This window comes from Euleptes europaea, chromosome 9 (genome assembly GCF_029931775.1).
Source record: "Euleptes europaea isolate rEulEur1 chromosome 9, rEulEur1.hap1, whole genome shotgun sequence".
In the NCBI taxonomy this organism is placed as follows: Eukaryota; Metazoa; Chordata; class Lepidosauria; order Squamata; family Sphaerodactylidae; genus Euleptes; species Euleptes europaea.
Window position 1 is genome coordinate 82902213 of NC_079320.1, and position 27847 is coordinate 82930059.

At 46.4% G+C, this 27847-nt stretch overlaps 1 protein-coding gene across 1 annotated transcript in view; it reads left to right on the forward strand.

The window, feature by feature from the left end:
* FAM184B (family with sequence similarity 184 member B) overlaps nt 1–27847 on the forward strand; it is a 107778-nt gene that overhangs the window by 13120 nt on the left and 66811 nt on the right. Inside the window, exon 2 of the mRNA XM_056855109.1 lies at nt 25160–25930. Within this exon, the coding sequence (XP_056711087.1) occupies nt 25160–25930 (771 nt within the window). The remainder of the gene's footprint in view (nt 1–25159; nt 25931–27847) is intronic.

A 27847-nucleotide genomic window follows, 5' to 3' on the forward strand; every position in this document is an offset into this window, starting at 1 on the left:
CTTATGCTTCCCAAATAAACCAGCTTCTTAGAATACCCTGTCTGGACGTTTGGTGATTGGGATTCAACAGGTGAACTCAGACCTTACAGTAGTGTGGAACTGCACAGAAGACCGAAAATGAAAACAGGGTTGCACTTACCTGTAATTGTTGTTCGTTGAGTTGTCTTCCCTCCCTCCTGCCACGCTGCGAGCTCTCTCATATGAGTCCTAGTTGAGAATTTCCAGCATCTCAGGAGAAACTGAGGGAAAGGGGTGCCACTTCCTCAGATCATGTGATGGTTTAGGCGAAAAACAGTGTTGCAAGCACTCTACGGATGTCTGCCTCAGCTGGCAAGCCCGCGGCAGTCTCACCAGCTCATATTGGGACTGGGGGAGGTGACTGGCTCATGGGCTGGATAAGAGCTCTCAAGGGGCTGGATCCAGCCATGCGCGAGCTGTATATTTGACACCTCTGCTTTAATCACCACACGGGCTGTCTTATCTACAACTCTTTCCCTCTAGTTTTAACCTCCCTTTCACTGATAGTTCCTCCTTCACCATAAAGCGAGGTATTTGCATGCAGATCCTTTATGTAAGGGTTTCATTCCTATCCTTGAGCAATTTCCTCTTGTTCTCCCCTCAGCAACAATCACAAGAGCTTTAGGGAATGCTCCAGCTTTCCGTATGTGGATTGCACATGTGTGCCTCAGGCCCCTTGCAATTTACAGGCTCACTGTCTACACCGGGTGTGTCAAACATACGGCCCGCCGGCCAGATCTGGCCCCTTGAGAGTTCTTATCCGGCTCGTGTGCCAGCCAAGGCAGCTACCCCCCACTCTTGATCTGGGCTGGCGGGCCCACTGTGGGCTCACCAACCGAGGCGGTAAACCCCCCCCCAGTTCCTCATCTGGGCTGGTGAGGCATGGCCCAGCCCTACCAAGTGACATTTATGTCATATCTGGCCATCATAACAAATGAGTTCGACACCCCTAGTCTACACACTCTCCATCCATTACAATGATGGGCATTTTGCTACTAATAACATTATTAATATTAATAACATGTTAATTAATTACATACAAGCCTCTGAGATTCTTCTGGATGAAAACTGCTGTGTAAAATGTCACATAGGATTAGGCCCAGCTATTAATAACTGCCCAGCTATTAATAACTACCTAGGGACTATATTAAAGAATGTCAGATTGGCTGTGCAAAATGACTAATTTCATGATAAATCTAGCATAACAAGGTCTGATTCACCAGACTCTAAACTGAGTTTGAAGTCCTAAGTCAGAGATGCCACCAAAAAGGAACTGCTGCAATTTCTTTTCTTTATATAGATAACAGATTTTGGGGGACTCTATTCAATTCCAAGAGTAACAGACTTGCTTTTTTGGTTCATTTTTCTGGATCCCTTCCCTCTCTCTGCTTTATGATGTGATAAAAATCTTTTTGCCGACATAGCCGTAAAATGTTGTTGTATTTTTCAGAGATAAAGCTGTATCTGTTTTTCAATTTTATCAATTTTTCTGATGTTTGATATTTGTGAACCAGACAGCAAGGGTGGGGCAGAGAAAGATAAATGTTTGATTGCATTCGTGTGGTAATCTAGCTTTTCTTTTTCTTGGTTTCATTATAGAAAATAGGCCAAATTTATTGAGTTACAAAAAATGTTACTGCACTGTAATCCAGTGGTCTTCAGTTCATAGTTCATACGGCCTCACTTATTTATTTTATATTTACTTATTTATTAGATTTTTTTAAGTCACCGCTCACCCAAAGGGTCTTGTCGCAAATTACAACATTAAAACATTACAAATGAGTTTAAAACAACATAAAAGCAGATAACAAATATAAAATATTAACATTAAAATATTAAATTCCCCACTCCTCCACATTAAAACGTTAAACTATTAAAATGTGTGGCTAGCACCATACCCCTAACAAAACAACCCAAACATGAGGGTTGCACTCCAACTGAGAAGGCCCTCCCCTGGTAACAGCTAACCGAGCCATATTGGGGTCAGGCACCTGCAAGAGGCCCTTAGAGAATGCCCAAAGGGAGCATGGGGGGTTGTAATGGGAGAGGCGATCCCGTAGCTATGAAGGTCCCAGACCATTAAGGGCTTTAAGAGTTAATACCAACACCTTGAATTGGATTCAGAGACTAATTGGTAGCCAGCAAAATTGGAGTAGTATGAGCTGATCATGATGTTCTGGTGAGCAACCTGACAGCAGCATTCTGGACCACCTGCAGTCTCCGAAGCATTTTCAAGGGTAGACCTACATAGAGCAAATTACAATAGTCCAGTCTGGAGGTGACTGTTGCATGGATCAATGTGGCCAGGTCCGGCCCAGACTTACTGTGTCATGACTGCTTACAGCGCTTGTGTTTTCTGCCACTTTTTGCCAGGATCCGCTGTTAGTGCACATGCTAGGATGCCATATGCCTCTTCCCTTTCTTTGCACACATGCTGAAGCAGTAAGGTTTCCAGGTCCCCCTTTGCCACTGGCAGGAGGTTTTTGGGGCAGAGCCTGAGGAGGGTGGGGTTTGGGGAGTGGAGGGACTTCAGTGCCATAGAGTCCAGTTGCCAAAGTGGCCATTTTCTCCAGGTGAACTGATCTCTATCGGCTGGAGATCAGTTGTAATAGCAGGAAATCTCCAGCTAGTACCTGGAGGTTAACACAACAAAAAATAGTGTTGTAAAGTAGCAATGTGTAACTAAACCAGAACAACACCAGGCTAAAGAATCAAGAAATTTATCAATATATATAAGTATAACAACAGGCATAAATGTCAGGTTCTCCAGCCAACCTGGGCAATTTCCAAAAAGCCACTCGCTCAGACAGCCAAGTCAGAAGCAGGTTAACTTTATTGAAAAGGCAGCAGGTACAGCGTAGGTAACTTGCAGGATACAAAGCTGCTAATGAGCGAGCCAGACTACAGAGCCTAGTTAAAACGTGGTAGCATGATTACATCACAGGTGCACTTTCTAACAAGCCTGGGAAAGGGATTGATAACAACGTCTGGGGGGGGGGGAGGAAAGGAGGATGAAGGGAGAGTGGGAAGACACAGCTTGTTAGCCGCCCAAGGCTACAGCGACGGGCGGAGGGGAATCGAGGGTGAGACCAGCACAGCTAATATGTAAACATCCGCAACCAGGCCTGCACTCACGTCAGGAGCCTAACCGCTTGTACGGGCCGGCCCCAGCACGAGACACAGGCTAAGGAAAGACGGACACCTCTGATAATAAATAACCTATAACTTACTATGAAATATAAATCACCTAAATATACAAAATAACAACAACCCAATCCCACTATGAGGTATAGAAATAAATGAATGAAAAGTCAAATAGGATGCATCAAATTCTGTGGGAGGATATCAGCAACAACACAAACAGTTGGGTGAAGTCCAAAGGAGATAAGGAAATCCACGGATCAGTTGATGAGACAGGCATTCCAGATACTATGTAGAATCCCGTTTATGTCGAAGGCTTCATCAGTCATAGATCCCTTCTTGCTGTCAGCAGTTTGCTTTTAAGTAAGTAGATCCCTTAGTGTATCCAGTGTCTTTCTTTTTCATATACGGTATGCATAGCACTTTCTGCAACAATTTTCACGAAATGGCTCTCAACATAGCTAGCTTCAACATAGCTAGTACCTGGAGGTTGGCAACCCTATGAAGCGGAAGGACAATGAGGAGAGGTCACTTGACAGTAGAGATGCTCCCTTTGAGCACAGGCAGGTTCAGAGCCAGCCCTTGCATTTTGTTCTGTTCCCTGGCCGCACCGCCATGCAGTCCTCCCAGTGCACCATGGGCACTTGTAATGTGAAGCCCCATCTGTAAGGTCATAGCTCTGCGCCCTCCACTTCCCATCATATGACTCTGATGTCACATGGTTGATGCTCTGTGGGCTCTAGACCACCACCTGGGTTATTAAAGGTGGGTCCTGGGTCTGGATATGTTGAAGACCACTGCATCAGAGTGTGAAGGGATGTTGGGAAAGTGTGCCATGCACTTCATAGATTAACCACAAAGACGGATATAAATATTTGGGCACTATTTTCCTCTACAGTATAATGAAGCACAACCAGCATGGTCTGGGACTGTTTAATTGTGGCTAAAATAGTCATAGTTTGGGGGTATTCTTGAACTGAAGGGTGAATTGATCCATCAATGGCAACGTGATGGCTTATGGAAGTTTAGCAAAATGTAAAAACTGGATCTGGAAAATACTAGTTTTGACAGTAACATGATGGAGCTTTTCTTCTACCTGAGATGGAGTTGTATAAGAACCAGGCAAATGGCGCTGTTTTAATTGTTGTTTTTATGTTTTTGGGTGTATATTTTAGCTTGGTTTTACTTGTTTTAATGAAGTGTTTTGGTTTGGCTTTAATGGTTCATAAGGCTTATAGTCTATTATATATGCTTTTAATCTATTGTCTATTATATATGCTTTTAATGAGCCATTTTGGTGGTGGCCCTGAGGAAAGTAGAAATGAAATTCTTAAAATCGTATCTGGAGGCTATCACGGTAATGGAGGTACACTATTTCTATTTGATCCAGGTACGTTTTCTGAATCCACAAAGTACGTTTTCCATGAAAGTCCACAGAAGGTGCTTTCCTCTGTGTTGGTTGTTGCAGGCAGGTTTGTTAGCATTCGGCACCAGGCATTTCCGGTCTGAACCCTCTAATAATTAAGAATGAATGGTTGCTGACAGTCTGGGAATGGAGATCTTAAGCAAACTTCACCGGGAGTAAGCCATATTGAATCAAGTTAGAGCGGTTCCTCAGTGGAACAGGCTTCCTCAGGAGGTGGTAAGTGCTCCTTCCCAGGAGGTTTTGAAGCAGAGGCTAGATGGCCATCTGTCAGCAATGCTGATTCTATGACCTCAGGCAGATCGTGAGAGGGAGGGCAACTTGGGCATCTTCTGGGCATGGAGTAGGGGTCACTGGGGGTGTTTGGGGGAGGTAGTTGTGAATTTCCTGCATTGTGCAGGGGGTTGGACTAGATGACTCTGGTGGTCCTTTACAACTCTATGATTCTAAGTGGGGCATTTCTTGATATGCTTGCATAGAATTGCTAACTGGGAAGGACTATTGCTCATGGGCTCCCCTATTGTTGTCAGCTATGGGTTGGGAAATACCTGGAGATTTTGGGGGTGGAGCCTGATGGGGGCAGGGTTTGGAGAGGAGAGGGACTTCAATTCCTAGAGTCCAATTGCCAAAGCGGCCATTTTCTCCAGGGAACTGATCTCTGTCACCTGGAGATCAATTGTAATAGTGGGAGATCTCCAGCCACCACCTGGAGGCTGAATATGGAGGCAGCATGAGGTTCACGAGGCTCAAAGGTAAATAAAGAGTCAATGTCAAAATTTACTATAATATCAATAGAGCAAACAACAAAGCAAAAAGAACATACACTCACAGGTGAAATATATGTTACGCTACTTTCACTCTTACAATAATAGAAACAGTGGAACTCTTTGAAGTCATGCTGTGTTTCCAATGTATTTGAAGTGGTGGGTAAGCTATCCTGCAATATGGTTAAATTTTCATAATTACCAGCATTTGAGTGTGCTTACAACGGCGGTCTCCATATTTGCCAACGGGCTGGCAAACTGATGAAGGTTACCCGAAACGCGTCTTTGCCACAGACCGTTCGCCTATGACCTGCTGTCCTTTCTGTTTCTTCATGACTACTTTTGGTGGCAGCACTCCTTGCCAATTTGGATCTTAGTGCAGCTTGCCACAGTTGTAAAAATCAAGCCCCTTAGGGCTGTTCTATGCACAGTATTTGTTTCCTTATGCATTTTCTTACCAGTTGTGTTTTTTTTCAGTTTTAAGCCCTGCGAGGCATTTGCAGGCGTGGATGTACACGCGTCACCTGTGAGTGTATGTTCTTTTTGCTTTGTTTTTTGCTCTATTGATATTATAGTAAATTTTGACATTGACTCTTTATTTACCTTTGAGCCTCGTGCTGCCTCCATATTCAACCACCTGGAGGTTGGCAACCCTAGGCTCTTTAGAGACCCCTGTTATTTGTTGACACAAAATTTGCTTTTATATCTGGCACTACCTTGTGACTTTTTCCTGAATGACTGAGCTTTTAGTCAGAAAATTTAAAGACCAGCCATTACCTTAGAACAGTTTTTTTAACACTGGGATAGTAAAACATTTTGAGTCATTTCATTTGTGTCAGATAGGCTCTCCGCCGGCCCCGGGTAGAAACAAGATGGTTTCCCCCATGGACAAAATGGAGTCCTTTTGCACTCCAACCCTCCCCATTTGCACCTGGTCTCCTGCCCAAGATCTGCAGCTCAATGGAGACCCGCCCCGGTAATGGCTGATCTGATACCGGGTCCCGCAGAACAATACTGGGAGCCCGGGAAGATCAGCCACTTAATGCACACATTTAACTTTGAATACTTTTGCTCAAGTCTTTACCGGTAGTTTGCTTCGGTATTGTGTCTTTGTTTCCAATAATCCAATCAACCCCATTGTATCCACCCTATATATGTTTCAATATTCCCCCATACCTGTATGCTAGCCTAAAGTCTTTTGACCTGCTGAAATTGCTGTTCTTCTGAAATAAACTTTTTACTCGCTGTATCGTCTGGAGGAAAGTTATTGCCAGGAACGCATCGACTTGCTGAGGCCTGACAATTTGCTGTAGTGGAGTTGTTTCAAAAATATAACTCTTCATCCCAAGCAGCTACAAAACCCTTCTACATCAGCCAGCCTATACGGTAGCATAACATATTCAGTTTGGGGAGGGGCCATGGCTCTGTGGTAGAACATCTGTTTTTCATGCAGATGGTCCCAGGTTCAATCCCTGGCATCTCCAGTTAAAGGATCTGGCAGTAGGTGTTGTGAATGACCTCTGCTAAGATCCTGGAGAGTCGATGCCAGTCTAAGTAGACAATACTGCCCTTGATAGATGAAGGGTCTCATTCAGAATAAAGCAGCTTTATGTGTTCATGTTCGGTTAATAAACAAGTATACAAAAGAAATCTCAGTGTAACATTACTATACAGGAACAGTGGCAGACCTACATTTTTGGGACCCTGAAGCTTGAACTGATATGGGGGCCCCTTCGCAACCAGCAACAATACAGCAACATCCAACAAGGTCCATATGAAATGGGTATTAGAGCATATTCTAAGGTCAATATGATTCTATCTCTAAAATAACCTTATTTTAATTCCAAACACATTAAAAAACGCCATCAATTTTGTTGAAAAATTCACTCATTAAAAAAAAAAAGTTGCTTCCGAGCCCCTCCGGGATTAGGGGCTTGAAGCTTAAGCTTCATTAGTTTCATAGTAGATCCACCACTGCACAGGAATGCACAATGTGATGAAATTAAGGTACCCTGTATATCAGAAGACAAATTTAAAGTCAGTCTGAATGTCCTATTAATGGGAGACTTCAATGCACGGATGGGCCCTGAGGATGATACTCTGGAAGCCAAATATAAGACAGCAGTTACAGATCTGGAAGACGAATTATGAAACTATCCATATAGACGGGTCTTTAAAGATCACCACTCCAATTATGCAGGAGTATGTTTGGCAAGATTAGCCCTTAAGCTGAATCTTTATATATTAAATGGATCTTCACATGGGGATCATCCTGGGGAATATACCCATATGGCAGGTTCCAGAGACAGTACTCTCGATTATATGCTGGTATGCCCACAGCTAAGAATCTCAACAAAATTCTTCCAAATCCTCCCCTACTTGGAGGGAGATCATTTCCCACTATGACTCCAAATTTTTCTACCTAGTAGGGATTTCCATCTTAGAGCTCATCAATAAATGTCAGTGTTAACTCCTGATTAAATAGGAAAGTGTATAAGATGGACAAATGATCTCCATTCTAAACTAAAAGTCCACTTATTGGCAGAAGATGCACAGTTCTATTGCTCAGCCTTTTTAAATCCAACTGTAGATCAAGATCCCTTGATACTATATGATAATTTTATTCAGAAACTGAGACCTATCCTATATAACACAGGCCAGCAATCTCAGGTGTCAGCTCCTAAATCCAAACCGTGGTTTGATAGGGAATGTTCTGAGGCAAAAAAGGCCCTCAAATATGCATACTATAGGTTTACTACAGCATACAACAGATCCAGGAGGCTCAGAAATCTCTTATAGCACATAAAAAGGCCTACAAACAGCTAATTGCTCAGAAGAAAAAGGAGCATACTAAGGATTCCTGGAAGATACTGATTCAAGAAGCCAAAGATAATAAGTCATCACTTTTCTGGAGACTCATTTCTGGATGTAATATGAAGGAGATCTCACCATTAAGTTCCTTTGTGGCTCCTGACAGATGGTGTTTTTTTTTCCAGATAGGCTTCCTAGGCCCCATAGCTCCACTGGCGGCAGCTTTCCGGGGCCGTGGCTGTGGCGCGCGCACCCCGCGCAACATGCCTATGTCTCTTCCGGGTTTACTCTATGGTTTCCATAGAGTTTTATCCGAGATTGCTAGAGCGTGCTTGTCACTTTGGGGTTTACCCAAAAGTGACGCATGCGTGTGTGTGCACACGCATGCACGCAGTGCCTGCCGGCAGATCGGCGGGATTTTACCCGCCACCACCGGGCATTTGGCAACCCTATTTCCAGAGCCTCTATGATGACATACATCCTCAGTCACCTTATACTCCAGACTTATCCAGTATTCCCCCTTGGCCACCAGTCACATTAAAGGAGGTTGGGTCACATATTAATCGGCTCAAACGGGGCAAAGCTCCTGGGCTTGATGGAATACCCCCAGAGTTTATCAAGGAAAATGTAGAGTGGTGGGCACCTTTTTAATCCTCCCTATTTAAGTACATCGACACTACAGGGCAAATTCCGAGGGACTGGGGGTCAGCAGTAATTGTGCCTTTATATAAAAATAAAGTCATTGTCCTGCATTGTCAGCTCAAACCCAACCCCCTTCTGACTATATATATTACTCTTCCAACACACTTTGACACTGAGAGACACTCCTTCAGTGTTACTCCTCTGAAGATGCCTGCTACAGCTGCTGGCGAAACGTCAGGAAAGAAAATACCAAGACCACGGTCACACAGCCCGGATAACCTACAAGAACCAATGAACTCTGACCATGAAAGCCTTCGACAATAACTTGGTTAGTTCTCTTAATGCACCAGAACTTCATCCACCTAAACTGGTGAATAGGCACATCTCTGTTTTGCTTTATGCGGATGATGCTGTGATCTTATCCAGGACACCAGTGGGATTAAGGAGAGAGTTTGCAAGAGTGGCGATGTTCTGTGAAAACGAACGATTAACAATCAACTATGAGAAAACAAAAGTGATGGCCTTTGGTAAACGTCCTAGAAATAGGATTTGGAGTGTAAATGGACAAAGGTTGGAACAGGTGTCCTGTTTTAAATACCTAGATGTGATTATTCAGGCTTCTGGACCCAAGATGGCCCATAATACCTATGCCGCCAATCTAGGCACAAAAACAGCTGGCGATATAATTAAGTTCTTGCGGACAAAAGGGGCTCACTATCTCCCAGCCGCCCTTAAACTCTTCCAGGTAAAAACATTAGCTCAGATGCTCTATGGAACGCACCTTGGCTCTACACCTTCTTGCTTTACACCTCTTGAACTGGTGCAATCCAAATTTCTTAGAGCTGCCCTTCAACTCCCGAGATGTGTGTCAAATTCCCTGATCCAATTGGAAACTGGTATGATGAAGGTAGAGGCAAAGGTTTGCTTATCCTCTCTCTACGTATGGCTTAAGATGAATCTTAATCCTAGGGGTCTTTTGCCACTGGTACTGAGTGACTCCTTTAGGTCAAGATGGATCATTGCTATAGGGGATAAACTAAATAGTTTGGGACTTGCTTCATCAGCACTTTTGCAAATGGGTATGGACCAAGCTAGACTAACTATAAATGAAAGAGTCAAAGATACTGAGCATCAAACGGATCTCTTGAGATCCCCTGCATTTATAGCACCTCAACATTCCAGGTATAGTCTAGCAACAGCTGCATATTTATACTCCCTAGAAAGGAACACACATAGGAGGGCCTGTACACTGGCCAGATGTGCAGCCCTACCATCTGCCATATTAGAAGGAAGATTTAAGAAGATGCCCAGGGTGGAGAGACTTTGCCCGTGTAACACAGGGGAGCTGGAAACCATTGAGCATGTATTTTTTAGATGTCCCCTCTACAAGTCAGCCTGCTTCAATATTACCGTATATACCCGTGTATAAGCCGACCCGCGTATAAGCTGAGGTGCTTAATTTCTCCCCAAAAATGGGGAAAAATTAGGCACCCGCGTATAAGCCGAGGGTCGGCTTATAACCCCTCCCCCCCTGCAGACTTACCTGACCGGGCTCCCGGGAGCAAGCGGCGTGGCCCTGGTGGCGGCGGCGGCGCGGCTGGGCGGGGGCCGGGGCAGCCTCCCTGCAGTTGCAGGAGGCCGCCCCAGGCCGCTCCCGGCCCCAGGAAGCGGCAGCGCGGCCGGGCGGGGGCCGGGGCAGCCTCTGCGCAGCCGCAGGAGGCCGCTCCCGGCCCCAGGAAGCGGCGGCGCGGCCGGGCGGGGGCCGGGGCAGCCTCCGTGCAGCCGCAGGAGGCCGCTCCCGGCGGCAGCAAATGACGCGGACCCAGTGGCGGCGGTGGCGGCGGTAAGTTCTTCCCTCCCTCCTCCCTCCCTCCCCCCTCTACCGTATTGACCCGCGTATAAGCCGAGGCCGGCTTTTTCAGCCCTTTTTTTGGGCTGAAAAACTCGGCTTATACGCGAGTATATACGGTATTGACCCTTTGATTAGGGAAATGGGCTCTGGTGATGAGGGTAAATGGACCAAAAGGTTTCTGCTGGGAGACAGCTCACTAATCACCACCCAGGTCGCATAATATTGTGCCGTAGCAATGAAGCTACGTCGCCTCAATGTTCCCCAATCTGTGAAAATGTAAAATTGGGTAATTCCTAATTTTGTTGGCCTTGGTTATAAACATCTACTCTGTATGGTCAGTTTCTGTTTTATCTGTTTTATCTGGCATATTAGCCACAAATAAAATTTATTTATTTGTTTATTTATTCAATCTGAATGTTATAAAAGCATCGTATTCAGATTCTGACTATCTCCCTTCTTCTTACAATGCCACTTTGCGTCTTAATCATCTTTGTATAGTGCCCAAAGGTCAAAAGGGTCTGAACCAAAAATGGTGGTTTTAAACAACCGTTCCTTGAGTTGCTCTACTCATTCCTTTCAACAACAAAAAAAAAGGAGGGAGGAAAAGAAATTGTAACCTAAATCGCAGATCGATACAGACTGTTTGGTATCAAGTCCCACGGAAGAAGAAGAAAAAGAAGAGTTGGTTTTTATATGCCAATTTTCTCTGCCTTTTAGGGAGAATCAAACTGGCTTACAATCTCCTTCCCTTCCCCTCCCCACAACAGATACCCTGTGAGATAAGTGGGGCTGAGAGAGCTCTAAGAAAACTGTGACTAGCCCAAGGTCACCCAGCAGTGGGGAATCAAACTCGGTTCTCCAGATTAGAGTCCGCCGCTCTTAACCTCTACACCACGCTGGCTCTCTGGGACTTCTGAGTCAGCATGCTGTGAGCCAGGCTGCAGTTGGACAGGGCTGCATCCACACATCGCTGAATATTATGCTAGCTTTGCACCATAACAGTCATTTGCAACTGGATTGTCTTGTCCACTCAGTGCAAAGAAGTGCTTTGTGTAATGTATGCAGTTACAGACAAGGCTCATGTTGAGGTTGAAGTCTGCTCCAGGCTCCTTCGCCCGTGTTTCTCATTGGACTATGGACTATAGCCGCCCAATCACGGACTCGGAGGGCGTGGCTCCGGGTGGTTGGGAATGGCATATAAATTGAGTTGTTGTGCAATTCAGTTCAGTTCAGTTCCAGTTTGTTAATAAAGCGGTTGCTGTTGGAACCGTCTCCGGCCTCGTGTATCACCCACGCATAGTGTAGCACAATAGTAGACTAATCCTGAGTAGCCTGTGGACCCAGCTCAAGTAACCAGCAGCCCCGTCGCTGGTAATGCATATTTGATCCTCCCCGTGGGCCTGATTAAGTTTGTGCCACACCTCCGTTAGTCTAACTTTAATGGTTGTTTTGTACACCTTGCATTGCTACGTACCCTGATCACCTGGGATGGAATTACGTTTCCTCCAGATAAGTAAACATAAATATTTCTATTGCCATTTTGCAGAAGAGTCTTGAAGCATTTCCCTCTCGGGAAGGCAATTCCTGTGGAATTAAATTCTCCAGCTCCCCAAACTGATATTATTACATATTTATGCTGCTGCAAAGATAGTAGAATGAACATGGACTGTCAATGCATCTGCAGCTCAAAATATGAAAAAGGAGGGTGCCGGGGGCATTGCTTGCATGTGGTTACATTGTTCTGCCAAAAGAGATTAGCAAAAATATGTACTAAATTATTGGGCATTAGTTCTCCTGGAATTATTTAAAAGTACTGTGGAACCATTTTCCATATAGCAGGATATTGATCTTTGAAAGATTCTTGAAAATGTACTCACAATTTCCAACATCCCCTATAAAGCTGCAGTTTATGATGTCTGATAGATTTTGTTCCGTTTCATGGGATGTTGCTGTTTAGTTAATATACAGGGAGTAGAAATTTTTGGCAGCAGGCAGAATAATTCTGTCTCCCCTTTCGGGCTACAGTTGTATGATTCTGTTTGGAAGAGCTGAGTGACATTATACTCCAGAGTGTCCGAGAGAAACAGCCCTGTCCTCCGTAGTTGATTGTGGGAGGTGGCAGTCTACCCTGTAAACCTCACTAGATGATGAGCAAGATTCAAGTCCAGTAGAAAAAACCAACAAGATTTCCAGGGTATAAGCTTTTGAGAGTCTGACAAAAGCTTGTACCCTGGAAATCTCGGTATTTAACCTGCTACAGGACTCAAATCTTGAATCTCGCTCTTCTTCTGCAGACCAACATGGCTATCCACCTGGAAGTCACTAAGTAATGTGGTTTTCAGATAGGAATCCAGTTGTGGCCCGTCTCTCAGGTAAGGATCAGAGACTGGGAGGTGTCTAGGACAAACGTGGCACCAAGACCACTCCCCTCTCGATCCAGAGGCAAGAGGGGTCTTTGTATGTGTGACAGGGCAGCAGCAATATTTAGCACCCCTTTTGGGGTGATGGGCAGAACTCCAGCATGCCTTCCTCCACCCAGCCATGGCTACAGTGTAGGGTTCTGCACACCCAGGGTAATCCCAGGTTTGCAGATTTTTTTAAAATAGAGTGGTAACTGCTCAAGAGCCCCATGGCACAGAGTGGTAAGCTGCAGTACTGCAGTCCAAGCTCTGCTCACGACCTGCGTTCGATCCCAATGGAAGTTGGTTTTAGGTAGCCGGCTCAAGGTTGACTCAGCCTTCCATCTTTCTGAGGTCGGTAAAATGAGTACCCAGCTTGCTGGGGGTAAAGGGAAGATGACTTGGGAAGGCACTGGCAAACCACCCCATAAACAAAGTCTGCCTAGAAAACGTCGGGATATGACGTCACCCCATGGGTCAGGAATGACCCGGTGCTTGCACAGGGGACCTTTACCTTTTTTAACCGCTCAAAAGTCATTTTGCAAAAAATCCTGGGATTTGGGCAGTTGCCATAGGAACTGAGAATGATGCCTGCATTATGATCACTTCTTTCTGTTAAACAAGCTCTGTTACAGAGAGAGAGGAGCGGTGGTCATGTCGAAGTTGGCACCTCTAAATAAAAGGGAGCCCGAAACTGGTGACAATCATGTAGGGTTTCCAACCTCCAGGTGGGCCTGAAAATCTCCCAACATTACAGCTCATCTCCAGACTGCAGAGATAAGCTCCTCTGGAGAAAATGGATGCTTTGGAGCAAGGGTGGGGAACCTTTTTTCTGCCAAGGGCCGTTTGGATATTTATAACATCATTCGCGGGCCATACAAAATTATCAACTTAAAAATTAGCCTGCTGTATTTGGTTAAACATTTAGCCAAGAGGCAAGACTGGAGATGGCTCCGAGTGTCTGCCACATAGTTTCTCCACGGCCCGGGTGGGAAAGGGTTAACACAGTTTCTTGGGCGGTCCTAGCAGCTCCATAGTTAACAACTCTTCTGCAAGGGGGGGGGGGGAAAGGTTCCTTTTCTCTGCAAAACAAACTCACATCTGCCTTGAATAGAGGCTACTCCTGTCCGCGGGAGGGACTTAGATACTTCTGAGCTTAGATCCTTCTGAGCTAGAGATCTGCCAGGACCCATGAAGGGCCAGACCAAATGATTTCGCCGGCCTTATACGGCCCCCGGGCCTGATGTTCCCCACCCCTGCTTTGGAGGGTGGGGCTCTCTTCGCAGAGATCACTTCACTCCCCAAACCATGCCTTTCTCAGGCTGCACACCCAAATCCCCAGGAATTTCCCAGCCTGGAGCTGGCAACCCGACATTGTCCCATAAATAGGCACGACCCTTTTAATTTGCTTCCCGTTCCACATGTTTTTGCCTCTCTGTTTCTCAAACTGGCTGCCAAAGGTTTGTACAGTTGCTACCGTTGTGGCTGTAGTGAGTTTCACAAGCGAACCCTTCTGATGCCCTACTTTTTTATTCCTTGTGTGATTAGTCCCTTGTGTGATTAGCAGAACCGCATAGTAAACAAGCCAGGCTTTGTGTATCTCCTCTCTGGAACGCCAGACAATGCAATCTTAGTTGGTTGAAGGAAATAGATGCAGCGATTTTTGACCCATTTAATTACGTATGCTCACTTATATAGCGAAGGGAAGGATGTGATAATTTTGTTCTTATTCCTCTGTCCATAATTTGGGAATAATTCAGGCATTGGATAATAAGAACCTCAAGAGGCCGATAACGTCTAGCAAAGTAACCAAGGTTGAGACCTTTTTAATGCATCTCTCCTTTCGATGTTTTGCATTGGTAAGCAATACAGAACACAATCACGGAGAGTGGACGGAGCAGGCCGGGTTTCAAGACCTTTCATTCGATTCCAGAATTAGCATTGGATGATTGATATGGCTTTCATGGGCGATAGTTTAATTGCTTACCGGCTAGCCAGCAACTGTCAAGACTACCGTAGTCTAGAAAAGGAGAAGTTTCTTTCCTGTTCTCTCTTTGAAAGGAAAAGCCAAAGCTTGCAGCCTGCCAGGTTTCTGCAATTTTAAACCGGCAGCAAAAGCTGGAAGTGTATTGAGCTCCCATATGTGGCTGACGGGCTGCGTTTGGTTTACAGGTTGTATTGCTCTGGTTCAAGTTAATCCTGTTTCCTGCCAGGTATTGGCAGAGTGCTGCTTGATATATCTGTGAGTGTTGTCTAGTGCCCATCAAAAGTAGAACAGGTTTCCCAGTTTTTCAGTGTTTTTTCTTTATCTTTTTTTATTTTTCCCCACACATTCTCATGACACCTTTTACTCAGCTAATGAGTTCTGCTGCTGGAACAGCTCTTTTAGTGCTGACAGGTCAGTTCCTGCAAGACTAATGTGACAGGTACAATGAGGATAAATCAGGACACGGATAAATCAGGATGTTTCTCCCAAGAATTACTTAATGCGCCACCTGTTCCATGTTTTTTATTGCTAAGATGATAACAGAACTTCTGCTAGTAGATGATTCGGCAATAGGAAGTGACTTCACCTCTCCAAAAGGTTTGTGGATGTGTACATATCAGTGTGAGAATTATTTACATAATGGTGTTACTTCAGTAGACATAAAGGAATCCAGATTTCCTACATTTCCTACAGTACGGTGGTCCCCAACATGGTGCCCATAGATGCCCGTAGTGCCTGCCAGTGTGTTTCCTGGTGCCCACTTCCTTCTCACAAAAGCATCTTTTCCCTGAAGCAAAGGCCTGGTCCTGGCTTTTCTCCATCTCAGTGAACCAGGAAATGCTTCAGAAGAGCCCAGAAGACATAATAATGGGTTACAAGGGGTACCCACTAGGAAACATCTTCCTACATTGTAGGAGGATGCTGGGTTAGACCCTCCCACCAATTTGTGCTCTATCCCCCATAGCAGCCATTTTATGGTGTCGCATTCCCGCCTGGGGTCTGTGTGTTCTCACATGCATGTTGGATGTTTGCCTGTATATAAAAGCATGTTTCCTCTTTGGGCCGCCCCCTCCCCAAGATATAAAACCCAGCCTCTCATTAACCAGTGCCTTGGGGTACGCTGGTAAGGCTGCCTCTAAGCAAGTACAAAGGACAGAGCTTCCAATTATCTTAGCTCCCCCCTTGAGTGTGTGTCCTTTAGCATGTATGAGTGTTCTTAGCATGTGGGTGGGATTTCAGACAGTCTGCTTTCTTAAACAGGAAAGAAGCTTTATTACTAAAGGTTAAACTACAGTACTTACATGTAAATAGCCAACACAATAAGAGAATACAGAACGAAGGAAATGAAACCCACACATATATATAACTCAGTGACATCCTGCTAATTACCTTCAGATGGAGCAAACATTCCCCCCCCCCATCCCTGCATCTCAAGGATGGGTCTTCACTTGTCTGAATGTGTTTGAACCCAAAACAAAGGAAGGATTCACCTTTTAACTCTTCTGCCTGCTGGTGAAAACCTCCCTTCCCCAATCCAGAGTTAGAAGCCTTGTCCACGTGGGGCTGCTCTGCTTTCTGCCTATGGGCCCCCTCCGCACATAGCTCTGAGTTTTATGATGCCCATCCATCAGCCCCTCATTGGCAGGTATGCCAAATGGTCAGGTTTCCTGCTGAACCAAGTTCCTGTTTTTCTGACTCTCCCCCTCTTGGGAAAATAAACAGTTTGCCATGGGTTCAGAGCCACCCCACTATCATAACAATACCTATTACCAATTTTCAAAATTCCCACAAGGCACAGCACCTCAACAAGCCTGAACAAAACTCACAGAGATGTGAGTTACAGAGATTTGGTTGCTACTGCATTTTATTGGGCAAAGGAAATGGACTAAATTTTTGGTTCATGATTGAGAGGAGCTAAAGCCCATTCCGCAACCAGAGAACCACCGGTGGCCCCATCCCAATGGTATCCTTGAGTATACCCCTCGACTGTCTATATATGAGCGAATTACTTACATCATTCCTGAAGGCGGAAATTGACACTTGGGAATATCATTATAGTGAATGCAAAACTTTCCAGTTTCATGGGTTCATGTATTTCAGATTATCTCTCTAACCCTTTCCATTGCAGAGATATATCTTTCCCCTTAAGTCTCTGCAACAGAAGGGGCTAGAGACTTATTATATATTGCCCGAATGGGAAAGCGAGGGAGCACCAAATATTTCCCTCGGCTGCTCTTCTCTTCTCTTCATTTTTATTTTTATATTTAGCGTTTTATCACTAAAATTGCAGTAGCAAGCAAAACAAAAAAAACGGGGGTGGGAGGGAGTGTCGGGTCTTTGCTGTGGTACTGACCACTGAGGGGAGGGGTTGGATGAGGGCAGGTGAAATGAGAATGGGGGCGTGGGGAGAGAAACCTGAAGAAAAGCATGTGCAAAGAAGTGGCATCGATTTGCTTCGATTTCCCCTCAATACAGGTGTAAAGATCGTGGCAAAACAACATCCCGAAACCTCAGGGAAAGTGTGAGGTGGGAGCAAAGTGACTTCTGAAGGGTGAAAAAATCATGCCTAATCTGAACGAAGCCCTGAAGCAGTCCGGCGGTGATCGCGAAGCTAACTTCCCATGCATAAATGGCCATATTTCTGTGGCATTCATGAAAGTGTATAAAAGACATTTTAAACTGGGAGAAGTTCACCCATCATAATAAAAAATGCTTTGGTCACAGAAGCCCTACCTGCTGCAAAGGGCTTGTGTTAGGGTGCAAAGAAGGAAGGATCTTTGATGGCTGTGGAGAAGAAGGGAAGAAGACCAGAGCAGCTTATCTTGTGGGGGCGGGGAGCTCGGTCACCGTTTCCCACATGGACATACACACAGACCCTGGCTCACAATCTGCCAGTCCCATGACTCCGTAATGATCTCAAACTGTCATGCTATCTGGAGCCAGCAATTAAGAGATAAATTACCTGAACCATTACTCACGGTTGGTGCAGTGCAAAATTATTTAATCCAATTTCCTGCCATTTCCAACAGTTGTTGAATAATAAAGTAATAGTCACATACCCTGGTTAGTTATTGCTCCCTTAGGACAAAGGAGCCAGGCAGTCAATTTACTTTGGCTACCAAGAAAAAAAAAGGTAAAATATTGGTACGGAGAATTCACAAGGGATGATCTGAAGCACTCTCACAGTTTGAGATATTTTTTCTCTGTTCATGGAATGTGTTGTGGTCTCTATTTTGTTGCTGTTATCTGGAATATTCCTGGACTCAGCTGTAGTACTCATGTTATTTTTACTAGGCCTCCTGTCTTTAAATATCGCTAGTGAGTGAACCTAATAATATGGCTTTTCCTTTCACATCTTTTCCTTTTGCATAATGGATGACAGACATAAGGAATCCGATAATCGTAACACAACAATGGACGACACTTGTGTGTCCATTGGAAAGGAATTCCTGGGTACCCCCCACCTCCTCAGGGGGCACAGCCCAAAGTCCCTAGTCACCTGGCACTTGATAGGCAGTGCCAGGAACTTCTGGCCTGACTTCCATACTGAATTGAGATTTCTCAATATTCTCTTCACTTCGGTCTATATATGAACATCCGTTTGGGGAGGCAGGTGGGTTCCTTACAGCGTCACCTGTCTTCAAGGGCCTTTTGAATGCCATGAAATCTCTTCATCCCATTAACCCACCTAGTTGTGTCTTGGGGGAGTCTGTCTACTCCCTGAGGGCATTCTCCAGGCATTCCCAGCCACGTTTACTTGTAGCAAAGTTGGTTGTATGGCTGGACATCTGTGTAGGCTTGAGCGGTGTGGATCCTGATACTCTGAAATATTGTCTGTTTCAAAGCACTTGATTATCAGTAATTTCATTTATTGCACATTTATTTCAATTGTATCCCGTCATGTTCCAAGCTCGGAGGATAGCTTGTCTGTGAATGTCCGAATACATAGAAACATCCTTGAGAGGCCTCACAGCAAAATTAGGCCATGTAAATGGGAGCATCAGATCTCAGAAGCTAAGCAGGGCCAGCCCTGTGTAGTTCTTGGGTGGGTTGCCAAGGACAGAAACCACCTCTGTTAGGGTGAAAACGCATGGTCGCTTTATCCTCCTTTAATCCCTGTTTCAGCCAGGATTCAGCCAGGATCAAACACATGCGTTTCGCTTAATGTGCGTTCGATCCTGGTTAAAACAGGGATTAAAGGAGGATAAAGCGACCATGCGTTTTCACCCTTAGTCTCTTGCCTTGAAAACCCCATAAGGGGTCGTCATAAGTGCGACTTGATGGCCCTTTACACGCAAACACAAATGGAAGAAGCTTAAGAGAAAAAGGAAGAGGGAGACAAAAGGAAGGCAATAGAAAGGGCACTGCAGAGCTGGAAAAAGTACGGAAGAAGGCAAGCAAGAGGATAAAAGAGTTTGGAGCGCCTTTTTGATGAGGAAAGGATGAAGGAAAGTATAGAAAAAAGACAGCTAAGGGGGGCCTGATAGAGTTCTATCAAATTATTTATGGGGTGGAGAAAGTGAATAGAGGGATCATTTTCTCCTCCGATAATATTAGAACTCAGGGGCACCCAATGAAGTTGATAGGCATTAGGAAGACAAAAGGAAATAACTTCTTTACTCAATAAGTAATTAAACTCTGGCATTCACTGCTCGTGGACACAGAGAGGCTCACAAGCATAGAAGGCTTTGGAAGGGGTCAGACAGATTCATGGAAAGAGGTCTGTCAGTGGATACTAGCCATGGTGAGTAAAGGCAGCCTCCATATTGAGAGGAAATAAAGCTCAATACCAGTGCTGGGACGCAGCCCTGTTTTTTTTGGGGGGGGGGCACAGCAGTTTGGTTGGCCACGGTGTGAAACAGTATACTAAACTAGACCACCACTGGGTTGATCCAGCAGGCTCAATAATAAGAGGGGGATACAGCGTTTGCTCTCAAAAGACGTCTTCTCCAAGGCCCCTTTCAAACTGCCCTTATAATCCATTGGAGTAGCCGTTCGATAACGGGGTTTTTGGTGTTATTTCAGACACAATCGCTTTGCCTTTCTCCTGCTTGCGGTTCCTCTTGCGCTCCTGAATCGCTGCAGTGTGCTGTTGAAAATGTCTGGAGTGCTTCTGAAAGGACCACTTTCCCCCACCTTCGTTTAGGGGTGCATTCGTTTTTGGCTTTTTTATAAAGGGGCGAAAAAAAACTCACCTCTAAAAAAGGCAAGGGGGGGGGAAGCGTAGCCCTGTTTGAAATGGCCAGAACGCTTCAGAGCACGTGAGAGATGGCTCATGGACGGACTGGGATGGACTGTATGAAATGCCCGTCCCTGTATCGGAATTGGGCCAACGACGGATAACATCTAGTTTAGAGCAGTGATCTGAAAGGGGACCAGAGCTCACCCAAAGAATGATGCGATCCCCAGGACACTGGGGTAGGAACGCAGCAAGCATGCAGCTGGTGACTTTACCAGCCTCCCTCAACCAAGGTGTCTTCCACACAGGGATGGGAGGTTTTCCTGTTGCTAATGCTGCTCCAGGTGAAGAACAGCAGCAATGAACCCTCCACTTGGAAGGTTCCCCTGGAGGTCCCCTGCCCCAGTCCCCCAGAAGTAGCCACCCCGCTCCCTTGGGTCACCAGAGCTTTTGCATTTTTAAAAATTGGCACTAGAATATCATTATATCCATATTAAGTTGTAACAATACGTGTAGCAGCTTCTCTGAATACCCAGCTTTCATTTTAAAAAGTAAGTCTCTAGTTCACTGGTTCCCAACCAGGGGTCCGTGGACCCCCAGGGGTCCACGGGAACTAAATTAAGGTCCGTGAAACAAAGTTATAAACCCATAATAAATTAATATTTTCAATTATGTTCTCTATTATAAAAATATATATTCAAAAATTATTCTAAGTTTAATGTTTAACTAACAGTTATGATTAAAGTTTATTTTCAAATCCTCGGAATTTTTATTTTGACCCTTGGGGTCCCTGCACTGAACAAAAAAGTCCTAGTGGTCCCTGGTCAAAAAAAGGTTGGGAACCATTGCTCTAGTTCCTTCCTGAATGAAGATATGCCTTTCCCCCCTTATATCTCCACAAGGAAAGGGGTAGGATTGCTAGATCCAGGTTGTGAAACTCCTGGAGATTTGGGGATGGAGCCTGGGGAGGACAGGGACCTCCGTGGGGTACAGTGCCATAGGCCCCTCCAAAGCATCCATTTTCTCCAGGGGAACTGATCTCTGTCGTCTGGAGGAGAGCTGTAATTCCGGGGGATCCCCAGGTCCCACCTGGAGGCTGGTATCTCTAGGAAGAGGCTAGAGACTTTTTAAATGAAAGCTGAGAATTCAGAGAACTTGCTACATCTATTGTTACAATGGTGTATCATATAACTATATCCTAATCCTGATTTTTTAAAGAATAAAAAACCCCAGTGGTGGGGGAGGAAATGGCTGCCATGTGGGGCAGAAAAGCTAAATTTTCCCACCCATACAGCTGCCATCCAGAGCAAGTCAGGCTTGAGAAAGATCAGAGAAAAGACAGGGAAACCTCAGGTGCTCGAATGTACAGTACTGTGAGGAAGTAGGAAAAAACCTGCTTCCCAAAAGCATTGAAATTGGGGTGGATAATCCAAGCAGAAATAATAGAATCATAGAGTTGGAAGGGACCACCAGGGTCATCTAGTTCGACCCCCTGCACAATGCTGGGTGTTTGCAATCCTGCCCCCAGCAATGGAAAGATGGACACTATTATTGCATTGCAGATACGGAAATGACGGAAAGTCAGGCTAGCTGGGCCACAGGTGGATCTACTGCATACGTTTAAGGGTAAATAGCAGCTGCAGAGTAGTCTGGGGATTCCTTTTGGGGCAGTGCCATGAAGAAGGAGCCTTTGCCCTTGGGCACTATTTCCCTGGCCTCCGTTGAATGCTGGGAGCTGCTGTTTGCCCCATGGCCAGGGCGACTTGCAATTACTGAGTCTCTGTTTCTTTCAGATATGTGAATTAGAATGTTTGGGAAGTGTATTTGGAATTTTGATTATTGTGTATGAATGTCTGACATTACAATGTAACCACTATACATGCATTGTCCGTGTGTCCTGATGAAGAAAATTCAAAACAGGTGAATACCTGATCCCTGTCAAGACAATGGGTCACGGCATTGATAAAACTGGCGCAAGAATCACACTTGCAGGTCCAATATGACTAAATGAACTGATCACGGACTGGATCACTTGTGGATTCAAAATTAGGATCAAATTTGTGTATGCAGATATGCTAATTGTGATGATATTCAGTATTCTTTATTTTTGTCAGTTGTGTACTAATATAATATATTGCAGTCATTGTCTGTTCATATTTATTGTTAGCCAAATGCTGCTGTTATTTTGTCTAACTGCCAGAGTACAGCCAGAGTACCTGTTCTTTTTAGTTACAAACCTGCAGGTAGTAGCTGGAGATCTCCTGGGATTACAACTGATCTCCAGACAATAGAGATCAGTTCACCTGGAGAAAATGGCCACTATGGAAGGTGGATTGTATGGTATTATACCCCAGTAAAGTCCCTCCCCAAACTAATGCGGCCATTTTCTCCAGGTGAACTGAGCCTGGAGATCAGTTGTAATAGAGGGAGATCTTTAGGCATCACCTGGAGGTTGGAAGAGAGGGCATCACGAGGCTCAATGATACCAATAAATAAATATCTAGACTATGCTTGTTCAAGAAAATATATACCGTATATACTCGCGTATAAGCCGAGTTTTTCAGCCCAAAAAAAGGGCTGAAAAAAGCCAACTCGGCTTATACGCGGGTCAATACGGTAGAGTAGGGGAGGGGGGAGGAGGGAGGAGGGAAGAGGGAAACTTACCATTGCCGCCATCCTTCGCTGCCGGCCCGCTCGCCTTCCTGTGGCCTGGGAGCGACCAGCGGGGCCTGCCTGGGAGCAGGCAGGCCTCGCGGCCGCCCCCCCACACTCCCCGCCACCTCGCCGCTGCCCCCGCCGCCCCCCCCCCCCACGGCCAGCCCGCTCGCCTGGGAGCGGCCTGGGAGCGGCCAGCGGGGCCTGCCTGGGAGCAGGCAGGCCTCCCCGCCCCCCCCCCGCCCCCCCCGCCGGCCCGCTCACCTGGGAGCGACCAGCGGGGCCTGCCTGGGAGCAGGCAGGCCTCGCGGCCGCCCCCCCACACTCCCCGCCACCTCGCCGCTGCCCCCGCCGCCCCCCCCCCACGGCCAGCCCGCTCGCCTGGGAGCGGCCTGGGAGCGGCCAGCGGGGCCTGCCTGGGAGCAGGCAGGCCTCCCCGCCCCCCCCCCGCCGGCCCGCTCACCTGGGAGCGGCCAGCGGGGCCTGCCTGCTCCCAGGCAGGCCTTGCCGCCGCCCCCGCCGCCTCCCCGCTCACCTTCCTGCGGCCTGGGAGCGGCCAGCGGGGCCTGCCTGGGAGCAGGCAGGCCTCGCCGCCGCCCCCGCCCCCGCCGCCGCCCCCCGCCGCCGCCCCCCCCCCACCGCGCCGACCCGCTCGCCTGGGAGCGGCCAGCGGGGCCTGCCTGGGAGGCTGCCGGGCCCGTGCCGCTTTCAGCAGCCTGGGGGCGGCCTCCAGCGGCTGCAGGAAAGCCGCCCCCACCAGGCCCGCGCCGCTTTTCGCCGCCAGGAGCCGGTCAGGTAAGCCTGCGGGGGGGGGGGGGAGGAGTTATAAGCCGACCCTCGGTTTATACGCGGGTGCCTAATTTTTCCCCATTTTTGGGGAGAAATTAGGCACCTCGGCTTATACGCGGGTCGGCTTATACACGGGTATATACGGTATAAAGGTTCATTTACCAAAAAGCAAAAAAGCAGACAGTAAGTACATTCAAATATTATACGCGTTACACCACACGTGTAAATGCCTCGCAGGGCTTAAAGCAAATTATGCTGCACTGGGCTTATGCAAAAGGTAAATTAACAAACAAAACAATGGAAATACAGCCGCTAAGGGCTATTTTTTCAACTGTGACAAATAGGCACTGGTAAGATCGTATTGAAAAATCCGTGCCGTCACATAATCACTGAGAAACGAAGGTAGAGAAGAATAGAACAGCTGGTCGGTGGCAAGAACGTGTTTTGGGAAACCTTCTTCAGCTTGCCGACCGGATCATCGCCGTAACCTCCGCTGCGAATTGCTTTCAGCTGTTATAATTGTTGCAAATTTCTAGAGTACAATAGGACAAAAATACAGTATAACAGAAAATCTACAAGCTATGATTTAAGGATATGGTTTGAGAATAAAGAGGCATACATAAATATGTCGCTTACCCACATCTTTCCCCAATGGCTTTCAGTATGCAAGTGAGAAGCAGAGCACTATTCAAATACATACAGCTGTGTCGTCCTAGCAGCAAACTGTGCATCGTGTTAAAGCAACAGTGACCAATTATAGAAAACAAGAAAGATCAAAATCTGTATTGAGTCCGCTGGGAGCTAAGGTTTTAAACAGAAATATGAACCTCCTTTCTTGACAATTTTTTCTCACGTCCTGGGCTTGAAACGGCTTAGGATGGTGTTGCCATAGAACGAAAAACCTCACATCGTGGTCTGAATGGCCGTGGCTGGTGAAATGGCTGACAACTGGCGTGTCCTTTACGTTGGCCCTGATTCTGGCGCGATGTTCACCGATCCGGAGCCCACCCCCAAAATCTCCAGGTATTTTCCAACGGGGAGCTGGCAACCCTACTTATAAGGCAGTTACACGTTCTTCATGGAAAACTGACACTTGGTTAAAAAGTTGTCTGTTTTGCCTCATACTGTGAAACTGGGATACCTGAAGGACTGTCTGGTCCCATATAAACCTGCCTCTTCTGAGGGCCTGCTATGCCCCCTCCCTATTTGGAGGACAGGCAGGTGGGGACCGGGGACCAGGGACAGGGCTTCATCTGAGAAAGAAAAGCCTCCCCAAACATAGTCTGAACAAAACCTGCGTAGTCTTCTATGTGCTTGTCTGTTTGTTGTATTGGTGTTCTGCTATTTATATATACGTGTTTGTGTGTGTAAAATATTTTTATACTTACTGATTTCTTAAATAAAGGCCTTCCAAAAGTGGAAAGGCAGGCTACACCTTTGAAATAAATAAATGTACTGCTCTATATTAACAGTATTTTTTGCTTTTCTTGTGGGTATAGGTGATATATGCTCTGAATATGAAAAATGATGAGCATGAGGCCAGCATCCAAGCTCTTAAGGAAGCCCATCAAGAAGAGATTCAACACATCCTCGCTGAAATGAAGGAAGCTGTCCTTCACTATAAGAGGAAAGTGGAGGAGGAACAGGACCTTCGGCAGCGGATCCAGACCCTCGAAGATGCTTTGGACCAATGCAGACAGTTGAAAGAAGAAGCCCTGACAGAGTTCACAATTTTCAGGAAATGGGAAATTAAGACAGAGCCACAAACTGAGAGTGAACGTGCTCAGGAGGACATTTTGCTTCCCAAGGAGATGCTACACATGAAACTGGACTCTGGAAACAGAGTCCAGACTTCAAACCAGGAGTCAGACAGTCTCTTAAGTGAACAGGGGCCATTTGAGGGAGAGATACTGAATATCGAGGGAAACTTAAATGAAAAGGGCAGCATGGAAATGCAGACTTTGATCAGGGAGATGGAAACCCTTAAGCGGGAGAACCAGAAATTAGCCGAAGAATACGCTGAGAAAGCCAGCCAGCTCCAAGGCTCTCACAAAAGAGACAAAGAAACCTGGAGGAAGGCCATGCAGCCATCGGGGACCGATTCGTGCCAAGAGTGGCAGCAGAGGGAAATGGAGCAGAGGGAGAACGTCGAGGTCTGCGAAGCTGTGTCGCGACAGCAAATGAGGAAGCTGGAGGCTGACCTGGAGACAAAAAGGCAGCACATCAGTGAGCTGAAGAAACATTCCCAGAAGCTGAAGGAGACAATGCAGGTAGAACATGACATTTCCAGCCATATGGTTGTAAAGTGAGCAAGTGATTAAATCATGCAGCATTCAGTGCCCTGACTCATCAAGTCATCTGGCAGCATCCAAGTATATAAAACCAGTTCCCGGCATTTTGTCTCACTCTTCCCAGATTCTTTCACCCACCAGTATGATAAAGAAAACCAGAAATCTAGGCTCGAACAAGGCAATTAGGACTAGACACGCTCACTCAGGACAGGGAACAAGTTGAGTCTCTAAATTAACGGTGTCCTCAGTGCACCCAGAGGTGGACTGGCCCTTGAGCTTACTGGGAATGTTCCCGGTGGGCTGCTGCCCTGAAGGGCTGCTGGTGGCCAGGATCAAGCTGAAGCCAGTGACCCCTCAGGCACTGGCTGCAGGACTGGTTCCAATTCGGATTGCAGCACCCCTGATGACAGCTATATGCTACGGTGCTGCCCGCAGGGACCATTTGGCTAGACTTGCTCCAGGTTTGTTTTAATGCCTCAGACCATTTCCAGGCACTCCAGTTTCTTTTATGTTCTAGAAAAGAATTGGCTCTTATTTTCTAAACAAGAGAAAATAAAGCACTGCTCTTGGGAATAAGAACGGATTTAGTACTTGGGCAGGAGACCACCAAGGAAGTCCGGGGTTGCTATGCAGAGGCAGGCAATGGCAAACCACCTCTGAACGTCTCTTGCCTTGAAAACCCTGTGTGGTTGCCATGAGTCGGTTGCATCTTGACAGCACTTTTCACCACCAAAACTGCACACCAGCCCAGACATTGCACAGCCTGACCAACACTTTGTCAGAGGCACTGTGGTGGGAGGAGAAGCATGGCACTTCCCCCCTCTCCCTTCTGAAGCGAGGGAGAGACCCACCCTTGCCAGGTCATTGGGTCCATTGTCAAACGACACTCACTGTTAGGACATCTTAGTCCAGAAGGTGGCTTAGTCACCACTCCATGGGTGTTCCGGTTAAAGAATTGGCTCGCTGACTCATACCACGATCCTTCTGATCCGACCTTTCTTTTCCCAGCATCCAGTAAAGTTCCTCTGAGAAGCTCACAAACAGAGTGTTATGGCCTATCTCGAGGGGTGTGTGTGGAATGCTAGTGTATCATACTGGCTAAGCAGTGATTTTGGAGGTCCTCGATTCAGATTTCGCCCCTGCCGCAAACTCCTTAGGTTAACTTAGACAAGCTTCTCAGTCTCCGTTACCAACCTGCATTATGGCAGTAATAATACCTGTCTGTTTTACGGAGCTGTTCTAAGGACTGTGACAAGCTAATGTGTACATGAAGTGCCTTGAACATGAAGTGTGTGTGTGTGTGTGTGTGTGTGTGCGGGTGTGCTGTCAAGTCACAGTGGCCTTATGGCGACCCCGTAGGGTTTTCAAGACAAGAGTCATACAGAAAGGGTTTGCCATTGCCAGCTTCTGTGTGGGCTGAGAGTTCAGAGAGAACTGTGACTGGCCCAAGGTCACCCAGCTGGCTTCAAGTGGAGGAGTGGGGAATAGAACCTGGTTATCCAGATTAGAGTTTGCCACTCTTAGCCATTATGCCACGCTGGCCCTCTGAGCTCTGATAGCATTCCATAAGTGCTAAATATTACTATTCCTCAATTGTTGGCCCCCATCATCTGGTCCTGAGAGCTTCCACTTGGCTATTAGTGGCATCTCCTCTGTGGATCTGTCTAATCTCCCTTTAAAGCCATGCAAGCTAGTAGCATCTTGGGCTAATGATTCTGTTCACCCCTTTGCTTTTTGGTTTTTGGTGTTTTTTTTTGCAACAGGCTGGTTGTTGTCCCCCACCCACCCCACAATATAACCTTGTTACTTTCATGGTAGCCCTGACCTGGATGGCCCAGGCTAGCCTGATCTCGTCAGATCTCAGAAGTGGCAGGGGACGGAGATGACAAGAAAGAG